Source organism: Schizosaccharomyces japonicus (assembly GCF_000149845.2).
Source record: "Schizosaccharomyces japonicus yFS275 unplaced genomic scaffold supercont5.1, whole genome shotgun sequence".
Lineage (NCBI taxonomy): Eukaryota > Fungi > Ascomycota > Schizosaccharomycetes > Schizosaccharomycetales > Schizosaccharomycetaceae > Schizosaccharomyces > Schizosaccharomyces japonicus.
Window position 1 is genome coordinate 4,014,370 of NW_011627860.1, and position 22,226 is coordinate 4,036,595.

At 39.7% G+C, this 22,226-nt stretch overlaps 8 protein-coding genes across 8 annotated transcripts; 4 read left to right on the forward strand and 4 right to left on the reverse strand.

Moving 5' to 3' along the window:
* Nucleotides 1–40: 40 nt before the first annotated feature.
* On the forward strand, nucleotides 41–2,392 carry SJAG_00118 (medial ring protein Mid2; the record flags this gene model as incomplete). The annotated part of the gene is made up of 1 exon (XM_002171380.2): nucleotides 41–2,392. One exon carries the CDS (start codon nucleotides 41–43, stop codon nucleotides 2,390–2,392), a length of 2,352 nt encoding a protein of 783 aa, XP_002171416.2.
* Nucleotides 2,393–4,139: 1,747 nt separating this feature from the next.
* On the forward strand, nucleotides 4,140–7,793 carry SJAG_00117 (stress activated MAP kinase interacting protein Sin1). The gene is made up of 6 exons (XM_002171379.2): nucleotides 4,140–4,359; nucleotides 4,416–5,383; nucleotides 5,434–5,508; nucleotides 5,553–5,981; nucleotides 6,041–6,350; nucleotides 6,406–7,793. Exons 1-6 carry the CDS (start codon nucleotides 4,337–4,339, stop codon nucleotides 6,503–6,505), a joined length of 1,905 nt encoding a protein of 634 aa, XP_002171415.2. The 5' UTR covers nucleotides 4,140–4,336; the 3' UTR covers nucleotides 6,506–7,793.
* SJAG_00116 (transcription factor TFIIE alpha subunit) lies at nucleotides 6,049–8,321 on the reverse strand. Its single transcript, XM_002171378.2, has 5 exons — nucleotides 8,276–8,321; nucleotides 8,040–8,227; nucleotides 7,902–7,997; nucleotides 7,713–7,854; nucleotides 6,049–7,618 (listed from the first exon to the last, which is right to left on the reverse strand). The coding sequence occupies exons 2-5, from the start codon at nucleotides 8,144–8,146 to the stop codon at nucleotides 6,698–6,700; spliced, it is 1,266 nt and encodes a 421-aa protein (XP_002171414.1). The 5' UTR covers nucleotides 8,147–8,227; nucleotides 8,276–8,321; the 3' UTR covers nucleotides 6,049–6,697.
* On the reverse strand, nucleotides 8,264–10,176 carry SJAG_00115 (WD repeat protein). The gene is made up of 5 exons (XM_002171377.2): nucleotides 9,794–10,176; nucleotides 9,636–9,736; nucleotides 9,489–9,577; nucleotides 9,347–9,438; nucleotides 8,264–9,302 (listed from the first exon to the last, which is right to left on the reverse strand). The coding sequence occupies exons 1-5, from the start codon at nucleotides 9,906–9,908 to the stop codon at nucleotides 8,557–8,559; spliced, it is 1,143 nt and encodes a 380-aa protein (XP_002171413.1). The 5' UTR covers nucleotides 9,909–10,176; the 3' UTR covers nucleotides 8,264–8,556.
* Nucleotides 10,177–10,194: 18 nt separating this feature from the next.
* On the reverse strand, nucleotides 10,195–12,840 carry SJAG_00114 (phosphatidylinositol 3-kinase Pik3). The gene has a single exon (XM_002171376.2). The coding sequence runs from the start codon at nucleotides 12,782–12,784 to the stop codon at nucleotides 10,403–10,405; it is 2,382 nt and encodes a 793-aa protein (XP_002171412.1). The 5' UTR covers nucleotides 12,785–12,840; the 3' UTR covers nucleotides 10,195–10,402.
* Nucleotides 12,841–12,956: 116 nt separating this feature from the next.
* Nucleotides 12,957–14,310, forward strand: SJAG_00113 (hypothetical protein; the record flags this gene model as incomplete). The annotated part of the gene is made up of 5 exons (XM_002171375.2): nucleotides 12,957–13,041; nucleotides 13,085–13,252; nucleotides 13,308–13,535; nucleotides 13,575–13,657; nucleotides 13,693–14,310. The coding sequence occupies 5 exons, from the start codon at nucleotides 12,957–12,959 to the stop codon at nucleotides 14,308–14,310; spliced, it is 1,182 nt and encodes a 393-aa protein (XP_002171411.2).
* On the reverse strand, nucleotides 14,307–16,925 carry SJAG_00112 (Tel2/Rad-5/Clk-2 family protein Tel2; the record flags this gene model as incomplete). The annotated part of the gene is made up of 1 exon (XM_002171374.2): nucleotides 14,307–16,925. The coding sequence occupies one exon, from the start codon at nucleotides 16,923–16,925 to the stop codon at nucleotides 14,307–14,309; it is 2,619 nt and encodes an 872-aa protein (XP_002171410.2).
* A 445-nt stretch (nucleotides 16,926–17,370) lies between these two features.
* SJAG_00111 (ATP-dependent DNA helicase) lies at nucleotides 17,371–22,219 on the forward strand. The gene is made up of 4 exons (XM_002171373.2): nucleotides 17,371–21,384; nucleotides 21,441–21,640; nucleotides 21,716–21,756; nucleotides 21,832–22,219. The coding sequence occupies exons 1-4, from the start codon at nucleotides 17,731–17,733 to the stop codon at nucleotides 22,101–22,103; spliced, it is 4,167 nt and encodes a 1,388-aa protein (XP_002171409.2). The 5' UTR covers nucleotides 17,371–17,730; the 3' UTR covers nucleotides 22,104–22,219.
* The last annotated feature ends 7 nt before the right edge of the window (nucleotides 22,220–22,226 follow it).

The window sequence follows — 22,226 nt, forward strand, 5'->3', positions numbered from 1 at the left end:
TTGTCCGCTTGCCTTGCCAATAAACTCTTTAAATTCGTATATGGCAGCTATTTCTTTCAACCAGATTTCTTCCGGACCAGCTCACCCGTGTCTGGCTGAAATTCACGAAGCACTTCGTGTCCCCTCTCCAATTCCCAGTAGCGATTGGGATTGCTCAGACTACGATCCCAGCCTTGTCTCTAACTCTCGTCATGCTACTCTGAACACTCGTCGCTTTAGTCCGCTTTCGTCTAGTGGGCTTTTGGATACCCCGTCTATTCATTCTACTGGCAGCTCTAGTTGTTTCCCCTTTGATTGTGCTTCATTGCACGCTAACGAAACATCGTCGAACGATCACTCTCTCGTCACGCCTAGTGAGTCAATTGCTGAACAGTCATCTCAAGCAAGTATCCATGAGACAACACCTATTGTGCAGTCTCCCGTGGAGCGTGATGACAATACTAGCATGAACGAAGTTTCTCTTAACGCTGTTTCTACAGAAAATAGATCTGAGGCCGATGTCCTCCGTGTGTATAATGCCGAATCGGCCGACGGACAAGCGTCGCACGAGTCGGTTACCGATACGGCATCTATAAGCGCCGAAAACAAAATCGCACATTCATCTTCTATTCAAGATCGAATCGGTACCTATGTGGACGATGCTGATGACGACAGTAGCTACAGTGACAGTACTGTTGATGGTGCCGCGCTCCCTACCCAACACCCCAACAGCAGTATTGAAGAAGACCCTTTATCTATGAACATGAAAACAACATCGCCGGTCGATGTCTCTGGTGAGTTACACAGTGATGCAGATACGGTGTCCAATGTGTCTCCCATGACTTCGGACATTGATTCGCGTTTGAGCTTCGTACAGCACAACAATGGCAGTGGAAGCGTGCTTGAGACCGCTTCTATTATTCACGAACATTCAACTTTAGAGATCGGAGAGTCGTCTTTTGAGTTTAGCGACAGCGCCAATTCGGAAGGCTTGGTGGATGATGACGACGAGAATAATACCATTCGCTCTTTCGGCATGTCAGATGATTCATTTTCTTCAGACGAAGTGAAAACTCCTCCACGCTACTCCATGGAAAATGATGTTGCTCGTCCAGAAGTGTATTCCGAGAATTATGCAAATGAACCTGGCTTGAACGCTGTTCCTACGTCTGTTGAACCCAATCCCTACGATGCCAACACACCTCATCTTTTGCTTCCAAAGGTTACACATCTTCCCGATCCTCGATTTACCGATGTCCTTTCAGCTTTGAATTCTTTCAACCGTGGTTATTTGATGCGGCAATGTTCGAAGGTTGTTCATGCTACCAGCGGTGGCATTGAGCGAAGCCATGTTGTTGAGTCTGCCCTGCCTTCTCAAAATAATGAAAGCGTTACTCCTAAGACGCTCAGACCAACTACCTCGCGTACAGCAGCATCGACTTCTGGTCGCCTGTTGGTGAAGCTTATTGAACTTAAGAATCTTACTTTGCCACTTGCAGCAGGCCATGACACTATGTTTATGTGTTATCAAAATGGTGAAGAAGAGACTCGCAAATGGAAGGTACTTCGTTCACACACGGCAATTCAACGTGAGTATTCGTTTGACCAGGTTTCCGGATCAGTCCTTACTTGGACTTTGCGTGCAAAGTATGAGCGTCCTGCTCCCAAGCCTCGTCCTCGTTCTACACTTGGTAAAGTTTTCTCTTCTTCTCGCCGTAAGACAGTCATTCTGGACCCTGTTTCGCAGGCTCTTAACGGACATGTATCGCCTGAGGGCGTATTCGGTACCGTTACCTTGAATTTGGATACCATTCGCAATACCGCTTTAGGCCGTTGTCAAGTTTTGCGTCTTCCCATCATGAACAAATGGACTGTTAACACAACGAACCCAGATGCCAAGCCTACTTCTCATAAAGTTGGTGAAATGGAAGTTCACGTCTTTTACATTCCGGCTTTGCCAGTACCTCCTAAGGATCTGCCAACTACGATTTCTGCTGCTTTACAAGATCTCAGAATGGCCGAGTGGGATCGTACTCTTTTGTGTGATGGTTACCTCTCGCAACAAGGTGGAGACTGCCCTTATTGGCGTCGTCGCTACTTTCAGTTGATAGGTTCCAAGTTGGTTGCGTTCCATCAGTTCTCAAAGGCTCGTCGAGCAACGATTGATTTGTCTGTTGCTACGCACATCGTTGATGACAATCATTATAGTGATGAGGATGAACTTGAAGGATATCTTTTCTTGGAGACCGGTTTCCGTATCATTTTCAGTGATGGTGAACACGTTGATTTCTATGCAGAAACAGTCGACGAAAAGGAACAATGGATGGCTACACTTCGTAAACATCTTGGTCAATGCTCCAAAGTGAGTAAGAGTTGGACAAAAGCTTTTCTTACCACGGTTGCCCAATCGTAGGGCATGAATTAGCAATGGGTTTTTCCATAAGTTCATTCTTCGCAGTTGCCTTCTGGTTCAAGGCAAACTGTATTGTGTTTCGTGTGCTCCTAGCTTTGTCTTTTTTCTCCTCACCTTTGTCAACCTCATCATTTTCCTGTTCCTCTCCGTTTCGTTTTGTTTTTCTCATTTTTGCATGTTCGACGTTGTCGGCCCGTTATGATACGCTGCTAAAGCCGATGCCGTGTTATTACTCGGGATATTTGCTTTCATCTTGTTCTCGTCCTATTTTAATCACTTAGATTGTGTCCATATCATCTCAGGAACGTCTCTTGTGTGGTTGTTTTGTGAAATCATATTCTGTACAAAAACTCGGGCTGCTACTGTTGATGACTAAAAAGTTCATCCTGGAAAGTAGTATGCCTTGTCTATTCCAATACAACATCACAAAGAGCTGACCTGTGTCTTGTCTATAAACACCTAGGGCGCAATGCGTACTCGGTATGTATTAATTTTATTCCTCTGCTCCATTAAGTAATAAATTATATCTTCTCAATACGACTAGTGGTAGGTGGTATCTATGTGTATGGATATTGCTATTGTTAGGATCATTTATTCAAATAAATGCGTTATCTCTAAACTTTTCTTAGAAGGTCGCACTTAAAGAAGATTACCAGTATGGCGACAAAGAATTGCTGAACGCAAATAATGACGTGGACTTCAACATCACTCGTACGAAGTTTCAAGCAAGTAAATTGTGATATCAACAAAGCCTTGGTAATTCCCTGTACGTACTAATTGTCTTCACACCAAGACTTTGTAGTTGTGTCTATTAGAATACCAGGTTTAGGATGAATTATTGAAGATAATAGATACGCAGTTTAGTCATATACGTCTATTGTGTTTTCCATAGCGCAGCTTAGGACGGGACGACTCGTGACTATATTTCAATTATACCCAAACATTTCGTTTGCCGTGGTTTTAAAACGATCATCTGAATTATTATAGACCATGTGATGTTCATACGATATTGTCATTTAGAAATAAAGGAAACAAAATTCAAATACTGGAGTCGTTTGCAAGGAATGTGAATATTCTAAAGAATAATTAAGAAATAATAAAAGCTCGAATAAATGTTATTCCTGAGTAAAAATAATTAACTGTGTCTTGACTCAATTAATCGTTTATAAGTAAAGAAGTTTGATAAACCATAAAAAAAGAAAATGTGGGTTCTAATTAGGAATTAAATAAGTAAACTCTCGGAAATTCAGACAGACCGTGAACTGTGATTGTCACTTATTTATTGTCTTATCATAAACATTAAGTGTTCATTAAATCAGACATAAATTTGTTCACTTGTAGCAATATGATTGCGTTTTTCCCTTATATTAATGAACAGAGAGGAGCTTACAGACTCAAAAATTGTACAGTTATTGATTTTTTTCTTAATTTTCTAGCAAAATTCCAGTGTCTCGATTTCTAATAACTTTAAATACTTATTTTATAAAACAAAAAAAAAAAGACAGTATAGTATATTACCAATCTTTTTATCAAATCAATGCACAGTCTACTGTTTTAAGCTTATCAAAAAACACGAGAAACAAACAAATATAAACTAAAAAAAAAAAAAAAAAAAAAAAAAAAAAAAAAAAAAAAAAACAACGAAATGTTGTTTTTATGGCAAACTTATAGACTCAACAAGGTCAATCCAATTGACCTGAAAACTTCTTATTAAGATAATTATTATGTCTCGACTTAGCATACTTTTGTTTTAGCTTTATTAAGCGTGGGTAAAAATACAATCTCACCACCAAAAACGCTACACCAAAAACAATATGCCATCAACTCTATAATTGTCATGCAATACGAAGAGGTCCTCCCTTGTCTGGGCTGACATATTTGGCGACTTAATGCTTTAACCTTTTCCCTTACCAACACTGTCTCATTCCATGTCTTATTGTGCAGATGCAATTCTTTAAAGCTGAGGAGTACGCAACATGCCGCAATTGCTGTTTATGAGTAAGACAAGTACTAATAACAGTAGTTTTATTCTGGGCTTCATTCGTTGTCAATACCTTCGTAATGTTCCTGATGGAACGGATGAACGGATTATTACGAAGGGAGACATTGTACCTCCTGATTACTCTCAGTTTGAGAAATTGCTGAACCACAAGCAACAGTCATGTCTGAGGCGTTGTCCAAGTCCCGTTATCGTCATCGACCAAAGTTCAAGTCATTTTGATGAATACGTTAGGCGCAATTTTCATGAAACGTCACCAAGAAAGCATGAACAAGGTGATACCTCTGCAAATCAAACACACAAGAGGTTTCCGTCGGACGAACGTCCCCTCAAGGGGGACGATAATGAGTGCGTCTTCTCTTTCAGCAAGGTTCCGATGCAATTTCAAGACCCTACAAAACAGACTGAAATTAAAGAAGATACGCTTTTAAAACATCGTGATGATACACATCCTCTTCCTTTCAAAAAGGAAGACCGACTGACTGCCTTAAAGTTTCCTTCGAGTAGCATTTCTACTGAAATTGGCACTCTTCGATCTATTTCTGATGCTTCTGACCATAGTGCAGTTCCTTCGCGTCACCATATAGAAGCCGTATCTGTACCAACAGAATCCGAGCTTTCTGTCCTAACCAAGCAGGAACGAAAGGAACCAACGACTGATGCACCTGTCTCTGCGCTCACGACCATATTTCAACGTAACTCCTTACGAAAGACAAGCAATCCTCTCGTTGATTCCTTTGCCATGCTTTCCGGAAAAACACTCGATAATCCGTTGAAAGTTGACATTTACTGTCCTTTCAGTGAAGAACCGGAAAAACCTTTAAAAATAATGTTGAAGCCGTCTGTTACTGTGGAAGAAGCCATTGGTTATATTCTTTATGAGTATATCGAGAATGGTCAGAAACCAGAGCTGCCGAAAGAACAACAGAATCCAAATTACTGGAACCTTCGAATTGTTGAAGATGATGGCGAAATTGACGAGGACTTCCCATGTATGTTATCACGTTTTATTTTCGCTATGTTTTCTAATTAAATGTCATAGCTTTGGACCGACATCGCCCTTTGGCAAAGTTTTCCTTTGATGCATTTGCTCTTGCGCAAGCCTCAGAAAATCAGAGTATGTGCTTTGCTGTGTTTTGCTCCATTTCCTAACATAATTAGTCAAAGAAAACCAACAGGCGAATCCTTTCCCACCAACTTCAGAACAGAAGGAACCATCGGTTGTAGAAAATATCCAGCAAACTAGGCCATCAGACTCCTCTAACGTTTCATCTGAGAGTCTGTCTGATAAAGACTACGGAGTCTTTCACGTTGTACACGTTCGGTTGTTTCCCTATAACGAAACCGCTCGTTCTACGGCAATTGAAGTCACAAAAGATACACGGTTATCCTCAGTACTTATCCAAGTATGTCGCATACATCAGCTTGAACGATCTAAGTATGTTTTGCGTATTTCAGGAACGGAGCTTTATGTGCCTACTGATAAGACCTTTCAGCTGTTGGATGGGTTTCCAGATCTGGATTTGGTAAAACAGAAGTACCGGGACCGTCGTGCACTGGGTCAAGCAAATCATGCACCCTCTCCTGGTAGTAAGTTTCTTATGGTTCATTCCATTTACACAAGTTTTATACTAACAAGTTGTCTACAGCTTCGTTATACGGATCTACAACTCATGACTTACTACCTCCGAGTTTCAATGCCACAGATATTGTTTCAAGTAACGCCTATCAGAAATTCATTGTCTGGAGAAAGCAACCAATGTCATTTATGAGTAGGCATGAACGACTACTTGCTATTGACGGCGAGTATGTTCACATCATGCCTTCGGAATCGAAAACAATTTTTGAAACGTCCAAAACGTCTAGTGTACATGCCAGTTCAATCACTAAGTGTAAACAATCTCGAAAGTCACCATTCAATTTCAAGATGATTGTTTCGAAAAGTCGAGAAACAAAAAGGTATTGCATTCAGAAGTGATTATTTTTATTACCTCATTTCTAACGTCTTGAGCAGATACGATTTTGAAGCCATGTCTCAAATTGAGGCTGCTACTATTGTGAGTCGAATTAACGCTCTTGTTGCGGCCTATTCAAAAAACAATTATCAGAATTGAGCACCATTTAGACATCATCCTTATAACGTAATGAAATGAGCATGGCTTATCTCCATGCATGGACATGACCTATTTACCCTTTTAATATTTCTTTTCGGCTATTAAATCTAGTATTATAAGTGACAGATTGGAGTTATTTTCTTTTTTGGATATTTAATTTTGATTTTGACGATCAGATTTGAACGGGCTGCCCTATACATCTTCAAATTCCGCGTCATCGTCGTCATCATCATCGTCGTCGGCAGCCAAAACTGCATCAGCAATGTGAACAGCTTTAGCCGGTTCCTCAACTTCTTCGGTTTTAATCCTTTTGTTGTCATTAGCAACTAACACACTGGCTTCACGTTTTACAGAAGTAGAAGAAGAATCGTTATGAGACGTAGTTGTAGTAGGTATACTCACAAATTCAGTCTCATCATCCGAGTTATCGAATGCAACAGTGGTCGGAGTAGATTGAACAGTAGACGATGGGGCCGTGGCCGTCTTCTTTGCACGCAAAGAAGCATAGTAAGCGTCCAACGCGTCTTTTTCAGCACTGATGTCAATCTCATCTTCTTTTTTGTCAATCAAGTCATCCGAGACTTGTGGCATAATAGATGCATGCTTGGCACCAACACGAGTAATGTCGCCAGAAATTGTTGACATAGCATGCCATTCTGGAAGGGCATTTTGAGCAGCGAGTGCAGCTTGACGTTGTCTTTGTTTTTCCCGTTCTTCGTCTGTTTTCTGTACCTCTGCTGAGATATCGATAGTAAGTGAAGTTTGGGGTTGAACAGTTTTGCTTTCCAATTTCTGCATGTTCTGTTGCTCTGCATTTTGGGAACTCTCCGTCGTAATGGGTACGGCATGCTCCATTGCCGTAGTATATGAATTTTCGGGAACAACAGTTTCATCCACTTGCTTTAATTGATCAATGATCTTGTTCACCTGACCCATTAAACGGCCCAAACGTTCTTGACTGGAAAGCATTTCCACACTCTCCTCGTCATCTTTCAGTTCTGTACCACAATCGTCACAAGCAAATGTTCCGGCCATTGTAACCAAAGAGAGTACATCCAAACTTGAGTAACGACGCTTACATAGGGGACAGATGTAACCTTTTGAGTCAAAATCCTGGACTGTTAGTACTACATTAAACCAAGGATAAAGAATTTGCAGTAAGACCTCCGTAAGGTATCCATAAAAACTCCAGTTGTTCAATTCGTACATTTCTCATTCGATCTTCGATCGTTTTCACCAATTGGTGCATCCGCCATTTGATACTGTCAATGGTCGTACAAAAGTTTATATAGTAATATGGCATGTGAACTTGTCGTTGTTGTCCTTCTTTTGTTTCTGTTCTATTATGGCTATTTTAGGAGTTAGAGACTTTATATAATGTTGTATAATTGCATACATGGCTAGAAGTCTATCTTCTCTCAATTTTCCAGCAATATTTCTGCATTCTTTTACGGGAATTCCCATCAACATAGCCATTTGTTCATCCGTAAGACTGTTTCAGGTTAGATATATTGTCAACACACGATATACATACCACGAATGCTTCAGAACAGCATCGACAAAGATGATATGCCGCGTTTCATAAAACGCGCGCATAATCATCTTTATAAGACGTATAACACTTTTTGGAGCATTGGACATGTGAAAGAATTCAAATTAACGGTTTCTTCACTGTCGAAAGAAACTGAAGGTGAGCAGAAGAGAAGGTCAGAGAAGGAGATGCTAAAGGAAGGTTATTACAGGAAGGAAACAATAATAGAAGGAACTAACTAAAAACGAGCGATTTATGAAATGCTATTCGGTGCGAGCTTCTCAGTGATGTGTTGTATATCGTGTACTACTCAGAAAGATTGCTTATATTAGATACTACTAGAAAGAGAAAGTTGAACGGAAAGCGGCGTGTTGCGGAATTTACGAACGTGATAGATTCATGAACCAATTAATATGAACGAAAAGAATGGAAGGGTTTTGAGTTTGAGGCAGTTTTGACAATGTGCAAAAACCGCTTGAAGAGAAACGGCGAAAAGAAAACTCATGAAACGTATCAAAAATCACTCATCATCAGAAAGAATGTTTCCAAACTTATTATTAACAGCCCGATAATGGACTGAGAGAGTTGGCTGAAAACTTGATTTGCCCTTATGTACATGTTCCTCGACAGTCAAAGTAAACGTTTGATAGTCCCCATTGAGATATGCAACGAACAGACTTGTGTCTGATAGCCATTCCATTGCAGATGGATCACTGGACGCAAGTTTAATGGTCCAGTGTGGACGTTTTCCGGCATCTATCATTTCACCGATGCGCCGTTTCCAGTGTGTTTGTTGCACAGCATCTTCTGAGTCTATCATTTGATTTTCAAAAGAATCGGTTGACCCAGATCCTGTTAAACGATCTTCATCATCAACTTTCAGCGATGATTTAAGAAGCTTTATTGGATTTCCTTGTAAACTGTAAACATGCAGTGTAGAACGTTCGCTTGAAGCAGCAAACAAAGTCTCATCAGGTGAAAAGCGAAGCAATTTAATTTTTGCTTTTTGAAAACCACGTCGCAGTTCAGTAATCTTCTCTCCAGTCTCTGTATTCCATACACGGATGAGAGTTCCGTGTTCAGAACATGATGCAAGTAACTTTCCAGTTCGAGAAAATGATAAACTAGAGATGGCGGCCTCATGTGCAAGTATTATGCTGGATTTAAACTGCTTTGCTTTAAAAAACATGAGCTGAATATGACCAACATTCCGAGCAGGAATACACATTATGGCATTTTGACCGAGTGACACCATCGAGCATGTGCCTATTAAAAGTTAGTTCCGTATATCATTAAAGAATCCAACGAACCCCGTTCACTGCTAGTCTGTATTTCTTTTAACAATACTGGACCATTCGTTATGGAGTACAGTACCGCCTTATTCTTCAACATGACAAGAAGACTGTCTTTTGTTAGATTATTCGACCAAGTACCAATTCTTATAACTCGTACAATTGTTTATCACATTGAATGTTCAGCACTTCTGATTTAAACTCAATTTCACCAACGGGTGCCTGTTTTTTTTCATCCCAAAAAATGACCTTTGCGACGTTAGATTTTGAAGCAATCACCCATTAAATAGTCATTCTTGTTCATTACCTTATTTGAAGCGAATTTCGGATTCTTTCCGCCTCCTACTAAAAGTATAATGTTGCTCCGATAAATCATTTGAGCGATTCTCACGCCGCCATCGTCAAATCCTATATGCGATTTCGTAAGTATTGATAATTCTAACTTCTTTAAGTGTCTTGTCTTACTTCGTCGCGCTTGTAGACTCAACGGTGATAGCTGGTAAACACAAAAGCCGTCTTCAAGCGCTGCAGTCAGGAAACTCCTATCCTGGTTTGTAGTATATCTTAAGACGTTCTGCATCGGAATACAAGAGCTACTTCATTTACAATTAAGTGCGTTTGACAATACTGCACGATTTATTCTCGAGTAGGTGTCTCCAACTAAGATGGAAGACACGTTAGGGCACCGTAACGAAATTAACAATTATCGTCAGCTTTACGTTGTAGTTGTAAGAATAGCCTTCGTGTTTTAACTGTGAGTTAATGATTTTACTAATAACCTTGTTGAAACCGTTTTGATCTACAAATTGCAATCAATTAGTCCAAGTTAATAACCGCCAAAAGACGTTTGGCAACAGATCCAATACTTAGTTAGTTAACAAACATATAAAATTCATTATGCTTTGTCATACATTGACACAATCGTAAACTATTCATACTACAGTACACAAGTAAAAACAAAAGAGCTTATGAGGATGGCTTCCCGAGTGCTCGTCTATTAGGGGAGGGTTCAGGCACAACGAAACGTTCGTGAAGTTGAGGGAAACGAGAAAAAACGAAAGCAAACAAAGTGGATCATGACCGCATGTATTGAGCAAGATTGTGCATACGGTCGATAATCTGGGGAAACAAAGCACTCACGGAATCATTGATCAGTTGCTCAAAGTACTTGATGGCTTCTGACTCAGAAATTTCCAGACAAAATCGTTCTTTCACTTTGAACACGACCTTGTCTCGATCAATTTTGATATCCGGAATGTTGGCATCAACCATTAAGGAAAACAAGTTTAATATCAAATTGGCGGACTTTCGCAACGCAGTAAACGTTGTATAACAATAACTCTTAAATTTCTGATAAAAAGGAGAGTTGTACCCACCCATGCCTTCGACCATTTCCTTCGAGAGTTTCATTGCTGGTGAAAACAGTTTGGGATCACGTCCCAATATATAGCCGAAATCTGCATGGAAGAAGTGGCCGTCATCTGTTAAGAGTAAGTTGTCGAAATGACGATCACCAACGCCTAGTAAGTATGTAATGACACAGTATCCCGCGCAGCTGCGAACGTAATTATCCATAGCAGTCGGATGAATACCGTAAAGTGCCTCTGACCGATCAGATGGATTTTTCTCGCGAAGAAAGGATAAAACGCTGCCATGGTACTCGAGCAAAACGCTGGCAAGAGTCCTTGATGGTACAAATTGGACTGCTCCATGAGTGGGGCCCGTGGCTAAAATTCTGTATGGCTTCAGCTTCAAGTCCAGTTTTTCTTTTTTTAGAAGGTTATCCATCAAAATTAAGATTTGGATGACTAATTGATCCTGTCTCAAATCGTCTCCATTTTTAAAAATAATTGGGTACGTAGAACCATCGGTACACTGAAACAGGATACGAAGTGGCTGCATGGTTGATTTGAAAACGGAACAGCCATCGGGATGGATTCCACAAACCTCAATACTCGGGTCGAGTGGAAGTGGTAATGCCTCAAATCGAGACAAACTGTATGTGTCATTGCGCAGCAGCTCTTTCAAATATTCTATTTTTTTTTTCCGCGTTCCGCGGTATGCCTGAATAGCCTTACTAATTTTCAAGAGATTTTCAATGAGAGAAGCCTGTTTTGCAAGAACATCACGCGTTTGCAATCCTGCAGGTGTCTTTGAGAGATTAGATTGGAAGGCAAACATTACTTCCGAGAATATTAAGTTTTTTGGAGAGTCTTCAATTTCAACGAGTAAGTACCAGTAGAGATAATTACATATGTTTTTCGAATTTGCTGCCCGTGAGACAAGGAAAGACGAGAGTGAGTTATCAGGATCATTTTCGGACTGCTTCTCCGTGTTTTCATAACGCAAAGCCTGCACTAGCTGCAGCAAATACAGCAACAGCTCCTCGTTTGTGGCAGTTCTTAATCTTGAGACAGCATATGCGCGAACTTTCGGATGCTTGAAAGAAGGACCAAGTAATTCCAACGCATCGTCAATGCTTATTTCCGTCCAACTAGATAGTAACGAAATGGCTTGATGCACTTCACTTTCGTCCGACCATTGTACACACTTAAGAAACTTCGTGAGTGCACGCTTATCACGCGTTAAGTAATACCGAAACTTCCATATTAGATCTTTCTCCTCAATCGTTAAAACTTGACTTGGTGGGTACGACATAATCATGTTAAGCTCATCACGAATTTTTGAGTTTGGTTTCAGGTCTCTGTCGAGAGGACCATTGCGTTGAGAACGCACAAGTTTCCTGTGCTTCAGTTCCGCAGGATTCTCAAAACACATTCCAAGGTCGAAGGACACCTGTGGTATTCCTTCATCATAAATCCGTTCTTGATAAATGATGGGAACGCCAATTTGCGGAAGTTCCATATAGATGACTGGATGGTCTAACGATTTTAAAGCATTCGAGCGTTCCAGTTTAAGCTTCTCCAAAACAGCTTTGTCCAACCATGAAATGCGATGTATTTCACCACTCTTGTACTGTATGAGAAAGTGGTCCAACTGTTCTAACCGTCTCAAATTCGGACTGACTTCATTCTTAATTGCTGTTTCACTTGGAGACTGTAAGTAAAGATGTACTTTCTGAAGTCCTTGTTTAAGGATTCCTTCCGACGAGAAGACAGGCAAAGACGCTTTTCCAATACACTTTAAAGGATCGTAACCTTCCTTATTTGTTTCCCAGATGGCAATCACAAGTTTACTGTTTAATGGCAAATCTCGTAAACGAACAGGAAATTTCAGCCATTCGTCTGAATCATTAATTTCCAAAAAACCGAGAGGTCCGTCTGTGCGAATGACAAATCGTCTGTAATGCAAAGAAAGAGCTGTGTCGCTAGAAAAAAGCTGTAATGTACAAATTAACGGAAAATCAGCTTGTACTCCTTCCACAACGCCAATTCGCACCCTCAGTACATCGGGTATCTTGTAAGATGGACAAAATGAGAAAACTACCTTGTCCATGCCATACGTGTTCTAGTTAAGCTCGTCGCATATTCCTTGAGCAGGTCTTACTTAGTGTTCACATTCGCTCCACCAGGTGAGCAAAAAGGCTAAAGTTAAAAAGCTACGCGACGCGTCGCGTCACTGAACTTTTACCAATTGCAACGTTGTTGCCTTCATTTCGCCAAAAACAATGTCTCAAATGTTAGAAGACTTATTAAAACAGTACTCTTACAAGCCCAAGAAATCGACGAACTCGCGAAATATTATTTTGATAGGTACGAGTTATACTACCTTGAATGAACAACCGGCTAAATATAGGTGATGACTTGCACGTCGTCGAGAGACTTTGTTCATTAGATTCATTTAAGAAAGAGGTCTGTACGGTTTCCGAGGAGACTGGCTCTTGTCCGTGTCAAAAAAACGATGAGAACGGAAGTCATCTTTTAAAATACAATAAGCTGTTCATAGGTTCAGTCACAGAAGAAGGTATTAGACGCAGTTTTTTTTTTCTTGCCGCATCGTTTTCATTAACAGTTATTAGAATGGGAACTGAATGTTTGGAGCGTAAGCACACTCTCAGCTTCCCTCATTCAATATGCAATTGATAAATGTCTAAAAATTTCTTCACTAGAAGACTTACTAGTCATTTTCCAGTATGACGCATCCAACGGATGGAGCGGTTACTGTCAACGGTTATGTGAGTTTTATCTTATCGTCAAAAATGCCTTGTCTATATCCACAGAAGAGGAATCAACTTACAGAAAAAAAGGTGAGTCCACAGAATCTTAGATCAAACGCTTACAACCAGTCCTCGAGAGCTATAACTTGCCTCAAAATTTTCAATGGAGACGAAAGTCGGTTTTCCCGTTATTCATGGTCCTTTGTGAACAAGTAAGGCACGTCATTTTTGCTCCGCTAACCAAAAGGTGCCTTCTGAAGCAAACTCATCGGGTTTTTATGAGCAAAACGAGGACTTTGTGCAACAATTTACACGTTCTCTCTTACTGCAAATTCAAACAGGACAATTCCTGTGTAGCAGTGATCACGTAACAGAATGGGCGCTTCTCGGTTCAGCCATTTGTAATACATTGCGCATTGTGAACAAAACGAAAAATGTTGTGCCAGTTGGTGCAAGAAACCAAGTATACATACCATCATTTTCTGACTCTGAGAAGCAAGTTGATGATCTACTTGCTGGGTGCTCTATAAAAGAAGTGGCAGAAGCATTTCGAAAACTAGAAAATGTAGGGAAAAAAGAGCCCTTATTACAGCTTTTTCATCAATATGTCCCTGCACCAAAAAACAGACCAAAAGCTGCACAGTTTCTTAAACCGCGAAAATCAGTTCAAGAATTTTTGTTGGAGTTAAAAAGGAAACGCTCAGAATTCTTTGATACAAGCATGGAGGACATAAGTTTCACTTCGACGGAAGACAATTTGCCTCAAAGCACGAAGCAAAATAGAGCAGACACTAACGAAAGTGGAGGACATAATCAAATTCTAGCAAACTTTTTCCAAAGTCTTCTGAAATCTGAAACATCTTAAAGGCCAGCAAGGCCAAAACGACCTTTTGAAAGCACTTCAGAAGCTGAAAGAACATTTTCAATTGCCAATGTTTTGTAATCTTCCTTAAATTGTTCAAACTTAATCAATATGTGTCTTGCCGCCGCATGTACATCTTCCTTTTCATAAATAGATTCATTCATCAGTTCAGCATATTGACGGAATGCAAGTACTTCTCGAGAATAGTCTCTGCATAGTAAGTACCCAGGTGTGGTATCGAATATGGACAATACTCCATACAATATGGCTTCTTTTAACGAAGAGTCATCAAGACCCAGCTGAGAACATGACTTCAGCACATTAAAGTATTCGCCCGTCATTTGTGAAAGGTTTGGATATCCAGAGGTTGCTGCTTTTATGTATAGGATACCCAATGTCCTAAGAAGTGATGTTAAGAATAGAGGTTCCTTGGATTTGGAAGCTCGCATTGATAGGGAGAAACCGTTTGTCAACAGGAAAAATGTGTTTACCTCCAGAAGTCTAAACATCTTGTTCTGCTTAGGTGAACGTTTTTTGGCTTCAATTTCGGACTGGTGAGAAATAACACGAGTAGATAATAGCTTGAGGTTGTCAGACACAAGATTTTCTGTTTTTTCTACTTCTGGCAGCGTAAGATTTTTAAGATCACCCGTTAAGAGATCCAAGTTTTCGGTGAAATACTGAGTGTGCAGATGTTGAGGTAGCAATTTGGATGGAAATATAGCAGGGTCGTCGCCTTCAGAAAGTAAAACGGCTGCGTACGAAATGCTTGAGAGAATTATAGTTCGCTGTTGAAGCGATAAATCAGCCGCAAAGATGTCAGAACAAGCGGTAGGCGCACATTTTTCTGGTGCGGCATAAATCAAGTAACTGATGGCTTTCAACCTTTTCGTAAAAAAGTCTGGCAAGTTGAAGCTATCTTGTAACCCTAGTAATAATTTATACAAACGAATACAGTGGTCAACGACTTCTGTACCAAAATGTGTTTTTCTTTTAATGAGTTCAGTCGCAGAATCAAGAGCAACTTTTTGCTTTTCATACGAATCGCCGTCTTGTAACAACTCGCACAGTTTCTGGATGTATACGGGTTTACTGACTTTTTCACCAGTAGAATCTTCAGTATCAGAATCAGGTAAGTCATAAGGTTCTAACTCTTCGGTACTTAATGGCTGCTTTTCTGTGAAGGGAATATCAGTTGCGGAACTTTCCATTTTTCCTGTTCTTTCTTCTGAAAAATGAGTTTCTTTTACTGCAAGACCAATAGGTTTTGAAACAGGATTCTGAAAGTTGTCGTTCAAACTTGCAAGAGCTTTGTAGTACAAAGCTGATTTCGTGTTCATGATAGGAACATCAAATTTTAAGGGTCTGTCGTCGGCGGCAAAACAATGAGTTGAAAGCAACTCAGCTATTGTCATTCCTTGGATTCGTACTTCATCATCGAGTGATTCTAAACGGTTTTCTACACCTTTCATTTCCATAAACAGCATAGCTATGCGACGCAAAACAACTTCGTCAGAATGCTTAAGGAGAAGGATAAGAAAAATAGTTAGGGTTTTTTGAGAGAAAAGTGGAACATGATTGATAAAGTACTTTGTTGACCACTCACGAAGTAATTTTTCAAGAAGACAAGTTCTCAAGTTGTTATCATTTTCGAAAGGAAGCGATGAAGCACATAAAACAATCAAGCGCTGTAGTGATAGATTTGTACAGTTCATCCAATTCAGTTCTAACCACTCAATTAGATCTTTTGGTGGGAAATGCAGACGCACTACTGTTGCAATTGAACCAATGGGTTGACCAAGCTTTTCAAAAGGATAATTGCCATCAGATTCCATACCATCTTCAAGTTGTTGGTTTAACATGAGTTTTAAAACGAGCGTTATAAGATGATAACGGGCATTAGCATTCAAGCTTCCAACAAATAATTGAATTTTACCATTGAAAGAATAGAATAAAGGAAGAATGTGTTCAACAAATAGGCTGGCATGAGCAGAACGTACCAGCATATCGAACATTCTATTCCAAAGAACAATATTTTTAGAAGTTGAGTGTTCGAATAATTGGGAGAAATGATGTGCAAGTAAAATTGCATATTTCTTAGGGTCCAAATACAACATTTTGTATTGATCGTCCTGCGGTATTTTCGTTATTGCTAGAGAAATTGCACTGGGAATTCTAAAGGAACCAAAAAAAAATGAAACTTCATTCATGAGCTCGTCTTTTTGCATACTGTCCTGTAGCTTATTGAGCCGCGTAGAGCACTGAGAAAGATTAAACTTCTTAAAAGCAACTTGCAGAACATCAATATAAAGTTTCAATTTTTCCACTGCAACATTTTTCTCAGCACAGAGACGTTCAATCGTTAAACAAAGAGTTTTCAATCCAAGGAATCCGGAAACTGTGTGAATAAGGCATTTTTGCAAGTATAGATTGCTCGTGGTTTTCCAATAGACCGGGAAGACAAATTCCAGAACATTTCGCAGAAAACAAGTAATATCGATTGAGGGAACGGGAGAGACCGCGTCAAAAAGCTGAAGTATTTGAATCAATCGTTCCGCAGAAACTTCATTTTTCAACTCCAACGCTAAAGATTTAACGGAGACCTTTTTCAGATCCATTTTTGTTTAACACAGCAAATGAAGTAAATGACAGCAAACTATAAACAATAGATAGTTCAATTTCTTAGCAAGTGTACATAGTCACACAGTCTTTGAGCTGTATATGTTGTTTTATAGAATTCGGGCGCTAATTTAACCAGTACAAGGCGATACAAACATTTGTGGTTTTGGTAATAAAAAATTATTTCTGTGTCTATTGGTTTTTTGTTACAGGAAAAAATGGAATTAAATATTATTCAATATAAAATATGCTAATAAACTTATTATTATCCTTTAAACCTCGGCCATAGAAGTTTTTCATGAGGCGAAACAGATAATCTTCAGGCTTGAGTGCAGATTTTGAATTAATAAAAAGCAACTAAGTTATTACAAACTCCTTGCTTTAATGCACTTTAATAGCATTGAAATTCTTTCAAAAATCATCATTTAATTTACGTTCGTTCCTCTCTTGCTGTCCCTTACTTTGAATACCTCAAACGCAAAGTTTTAGCCACATCCAGTTGTATAAAATTTACAGCATGAAGGACTACTTTGAGGTAAACTGAAACACTGTGACCTTGTTCATTCCTTCATTCTCTTATAAAAAGTATTCGTACTATAGCATTATAGTGCCATTCATACGAGTCTTATATGATAGCATATTGATTATCGTCTATCAAACTTAAGTCATTGATATTCATTTTGACTCAATTGTAAGAGCCCTTCTCTTTCTTGTGTGTGTTATTTGAAGTTTTCATTTTTTTTGACAAATTCTGTTCTTCAACTATTCAATGCAGCTGGACGACTTTTTTAACACTGATTGAGGATGGCCATTTTAAGGAAGCGACAGAAGAAATCTAAAGCAACGTTCACGGTAGAAGACCTTTACTCAAAAAGTGCATGCAGGCTTCTTTGTAAGGAACACGAAAACACGTACGAGGCTTTTCTTGAGCAGTACGAATTCTTTGATTTTCAATGGAACCCACTTTTTGAATCAGTAACTGAAACAGTTCCTGCAATTTTGAAAATAAAACGTTATGACGGAGAATTGCTGTTACAGTTTTATCCTTATACGGAGAAGAAAATCACACCTCGAACCAATCTTCCCGTTATTTGCGAAGTTAACATGTCGAGAAGTGATATTAAATTAAAGTTTCCTGTACTAGAATTATGGTCCAGACTATGGGATAGTTATCGCTCTTTAAGAAACTACCTTTGCTTTCACTGCACGATACAACGACGCGATCAGTGCGTTAATTGTTCCATCGGTGTGTTTATTCAATTCACCAGTCTTGAAGATATCAACGCAGTTTATGTTTCCGGTGCTTCATCACCGCTTACAAATCTTTTTGATTTCGTGTTCCCACTAAAAGAAAATGACAGGAATCTTGTAACATGTTCTCTATTTTATGAAAGTTCACGGAACTTAGCAGCTACTTTGGAAGCCGATAACTTAGCGAAGAACGATAAAATACATGCAACATTCTTACCATTTCAGAAACGGGCTATCACATGGATGGTAAAGCGGGAAAGGCTTGATCGAGACTGTAATGGCTTGCCTCCAATGTGGGAGAGTATACGTTTAGATGCGGAAAGCAAAGACATGCTTCTTTATATCAACAGAGTGTATGGTTATATCACTCCTTCAAGGAACACAATGATTCAGTTGTTCGACGAAAGCATTATAAGAGGGGGAATCCTTGCCGACGAAATGGGAATGGGGAAAACTCTAGAAGTTATAGGATTAATTGCTTCTAATCCATGTTCAGAAGAGATAGCTAAAACTACTGTATATGATCCCGTCGTTTGTGCTGGCGTTCCAACTTGTCATTCAACATTGATTTTTACGCCCTCGACTCTTTTGGAACAATGGCTTTCCGAGTTAAAAAAATTTGCTCCATCTTTACGTGTTCTACATTATAAAGGAGTTAAGAAGTTAAAAGAAAACTTTAAGTTAAGTGATTTTCATAATTATGATGTTGTGCTTGCAAACTACAGTGATCTGCATTCCGAACTTCTCTACGCACAGTCAAACGAACGTTTATTCAGAAATGCAAAGAAATATGTTCCTCCAAAGTCGCCGTTGATTCAGTTTTGCTGGTGGAGAATATGTCTTGATGAAGCACAAATGGTAGAGATGACACAAGCTCAAGTTGCACAAATGCTTTATCGAATTCCCAGACACAATGCATGGGCAATAAGTGGAACTCCCGTACGACATCATGTAGAAGATTTGTTTGGACTTCTATACTTTCTTCGTTATAAACCTGTATATCTTGCTAAAAAACAAACTTGGAATCAGTTAATCACGCTACACAGATCGAAACAGTTCTGTGAGCTGTTTTTTCCGATAACATGCAGACACACGAAAAATGCTTTTGGCAATGAACTTCATTTACCTAGCCAAAAACAGTACTTGGTAAAAACCCAGTTTAGTCCAATTGAAGAAACAAACTATCGTGATTTATTAAAAGAAAGTATGATGCTTTTAGCAATTGATGATTCAACAGACTTAAGCTCATGGATGAGTACTTTTGGAAACAATAAACTAGACATACTGAGACGTTGGGTCACTCGACTACGTCAAACATGTTGTCACCCTCAGGTTGGAAGCGGAAACAAGTCGGCATTTATGGATGAGGGAATGAAAACGATACAGGACGTGTTAAAGCTCATGGTTAACAATACTATTTCCTCCATCTATCTGAAGGAATTTCAATACTTCTCTAGCGTAACGCGATCTGCTTGGATTTATGATCATATTTACAATTTCACTAAAGCAATTGAGATGTGGAAAGATGTTCTTAAACTCGTGGACGCACACTTGCATAATGGATTCTCTAATATCTTAAGTCCCTCTTTCATCGAGATTGGGGCATCAAACCCAATAATTTCAGAATGCATTAACTCGTTTCTGGAAAAACACTCGCGTTCATGGAAGTTGTTGAAACACCGGCTCTTGTTTTTCATTGCAAGTTCTTACAATTCTCTTGAAGATACAAAAAAGGAAGACGAGTATTATGCACTTGCAAAGGAAACGCGTATCGACCTTATGCGCGATGCTTCTGAAAAGGTTAATCAGTCGGTTACACATCTAATTGAACGCTCTCAAAGTAGTTTGTTTTCAAATCTTCCAAGATTCTCTATGCGGCAATGTAATGATATATTTAACCAACCAAAAACTAACCTTGATGCTCGTCAATTGACAAATACCCTAAATGTACAGGCGGATGCAATTGAGGAGTTGCGCGATCGCGTATTGCACATTCTTCAACTTCCACTTTTTGACCAAGACTCAACTCCTTCAGGAGATGAGTATGAGGAAAGTCTACTAGCACAAAGTTTGGCTGATTATGGTCTTGATGTACTTCACTGTATGATCTTGGATCGGCAGTTCGCACTGAACGGTGCAACCAGTTTTTCGCCCGATTTAATTACTGCAACTGCCGAGCAACGATTAAATGAAGAACTTGCAAAATATGAGGGTGAAGCTGGCGAGGACGAAGAAAAGAGAAACAAGGGTTTAGTACATGACCAGAATGTTAGGGATCTTCTCGACACTAGAAATGCTTGTAAACCGACATCTCAGGTGAATGGGACACTCCTCGCTCTTATTGATCGTGAAACATCCTCTGCTGATGATTCACGATTTTACAACGCCCAGCTCGCGAGAAACACACTTTTAAAAGAACATACTGATAGCGTTAATGGTCTGGAAAAACAACTTGGTTTACTGCGTTCGGTGTACAATGTGCGTGTTGTATATTATAAGCAATTGCAGGAAATTAGCGACACTCTTTTAGTATCAGAACCCTCTTTGTTTTTGTCAAAAGACAAATATCATGCTCTACAGAACCAGTCTTCTATTGAACGAAGTGAGTGTTGTTTGCAAACAATGCTGAACTTTCATGAAGAGCGGCTGAAGAGAATGATACGCGACGAAAAGACCAGTGCAACGGAGCAGACGTTATCTGAAAAAACCAGACATCATCCAAATTCAGACCCGATTCACGAAAGGAACTTTTACGGCTATGTTTACGAGCTGGACAAGTCAAATGAAAAGGAACAGCAAATGAAAACCGAGTTGCTGAAATTGGGCTCACGACAACGATATCTAAACAGTTTGATCAAGCAATTGGACGACTCTGAAAGCAGTCAAGAATGTGTGATTTGTCGGGATACAATCATACGCGGCTGTATCACCGTCTGTGGACACAAGTACTGTGTGAGCTGTCTCTCTGCATGGCTAGCCCACCATAAATCCTGTCCAATATGCAAACAGCATTTGGGCCGATACGATGTGTACATAATTAACAACCAAGCAGCAAGTGCTAGCCTGGCTCAACAAGAAGGCAGCCTTCAAAATGAGAAGATTGGCTATTATTACCCTTTCGACAAAAATGCCATGGACTCAATGAAAAAAATTAAACTAAAGCAGAGCTTTAGTTCGAAAATTGATACAATTGTAAGACATTTACTGGTACGTTATGGGCAATGTTTCATGGATAAGTTTCATCATCTAACAAATTCTTGTAGCATATACGCTCGCAGGACGTTTTCGCGAAGGTGGTCGTGTTTTCACAATGGGCCGATGTGCTCGATGGCCTGCATTTGTCTTTTCGCGCCAATGACATTTCCTTCGTCAAATTTGATGGACGCAAGAGGGGAAAAAGCATTCAGGATTTTGTCAAAAACCCCACTAAACAGGTGCTTACATTACACGCACATTCTCAATCGTATGTTCCCAATTTTCTCTCCTCCTTTTTCAGCTTTTCGAACTCTGTCATATAAAGTTACTAACACCGCCACAGCTCCGGTTTGACACTTATTGCAGCAACCCATGTAATTCTATGTATGTTTCAGCCACGTTGCATTTGTTTTGACTTTCTTTGCCCCTGCATTCCGTTTCACTAACATGTCATTCTAGGTGAACCATTGCTGAATCCCAGTCTAGAGCTTCAGGCTATTTCGCGGGTGCATCGAATTGGACAAACGAAGCCTACTTCCGTTTACGTCTACGTTACCGACAATTCCATTGAGGAGGAGATTCTCCGGTTGTCAATTCAAAAACGGCAGCAGGTCGTCACAGCAACTGATGAGGCATTGGCCGCGAATACCGTCATCACGGGTGAGAATGCCACGGGAGATGAACTGTTCAGATGCTTCCAAATGTCCATAATGCGTCAGACCATGGTTTGACACCCCCGTCATTCAATGCTAGCTAATCTAAATCAATTCATTTTCTCCTCCTCCGAGCTCTATTATTCCTCCTCCGCAACTTGCGTGTCGGCTTCGTCGGTAGTTTTAAAGAAATCCCCTCAA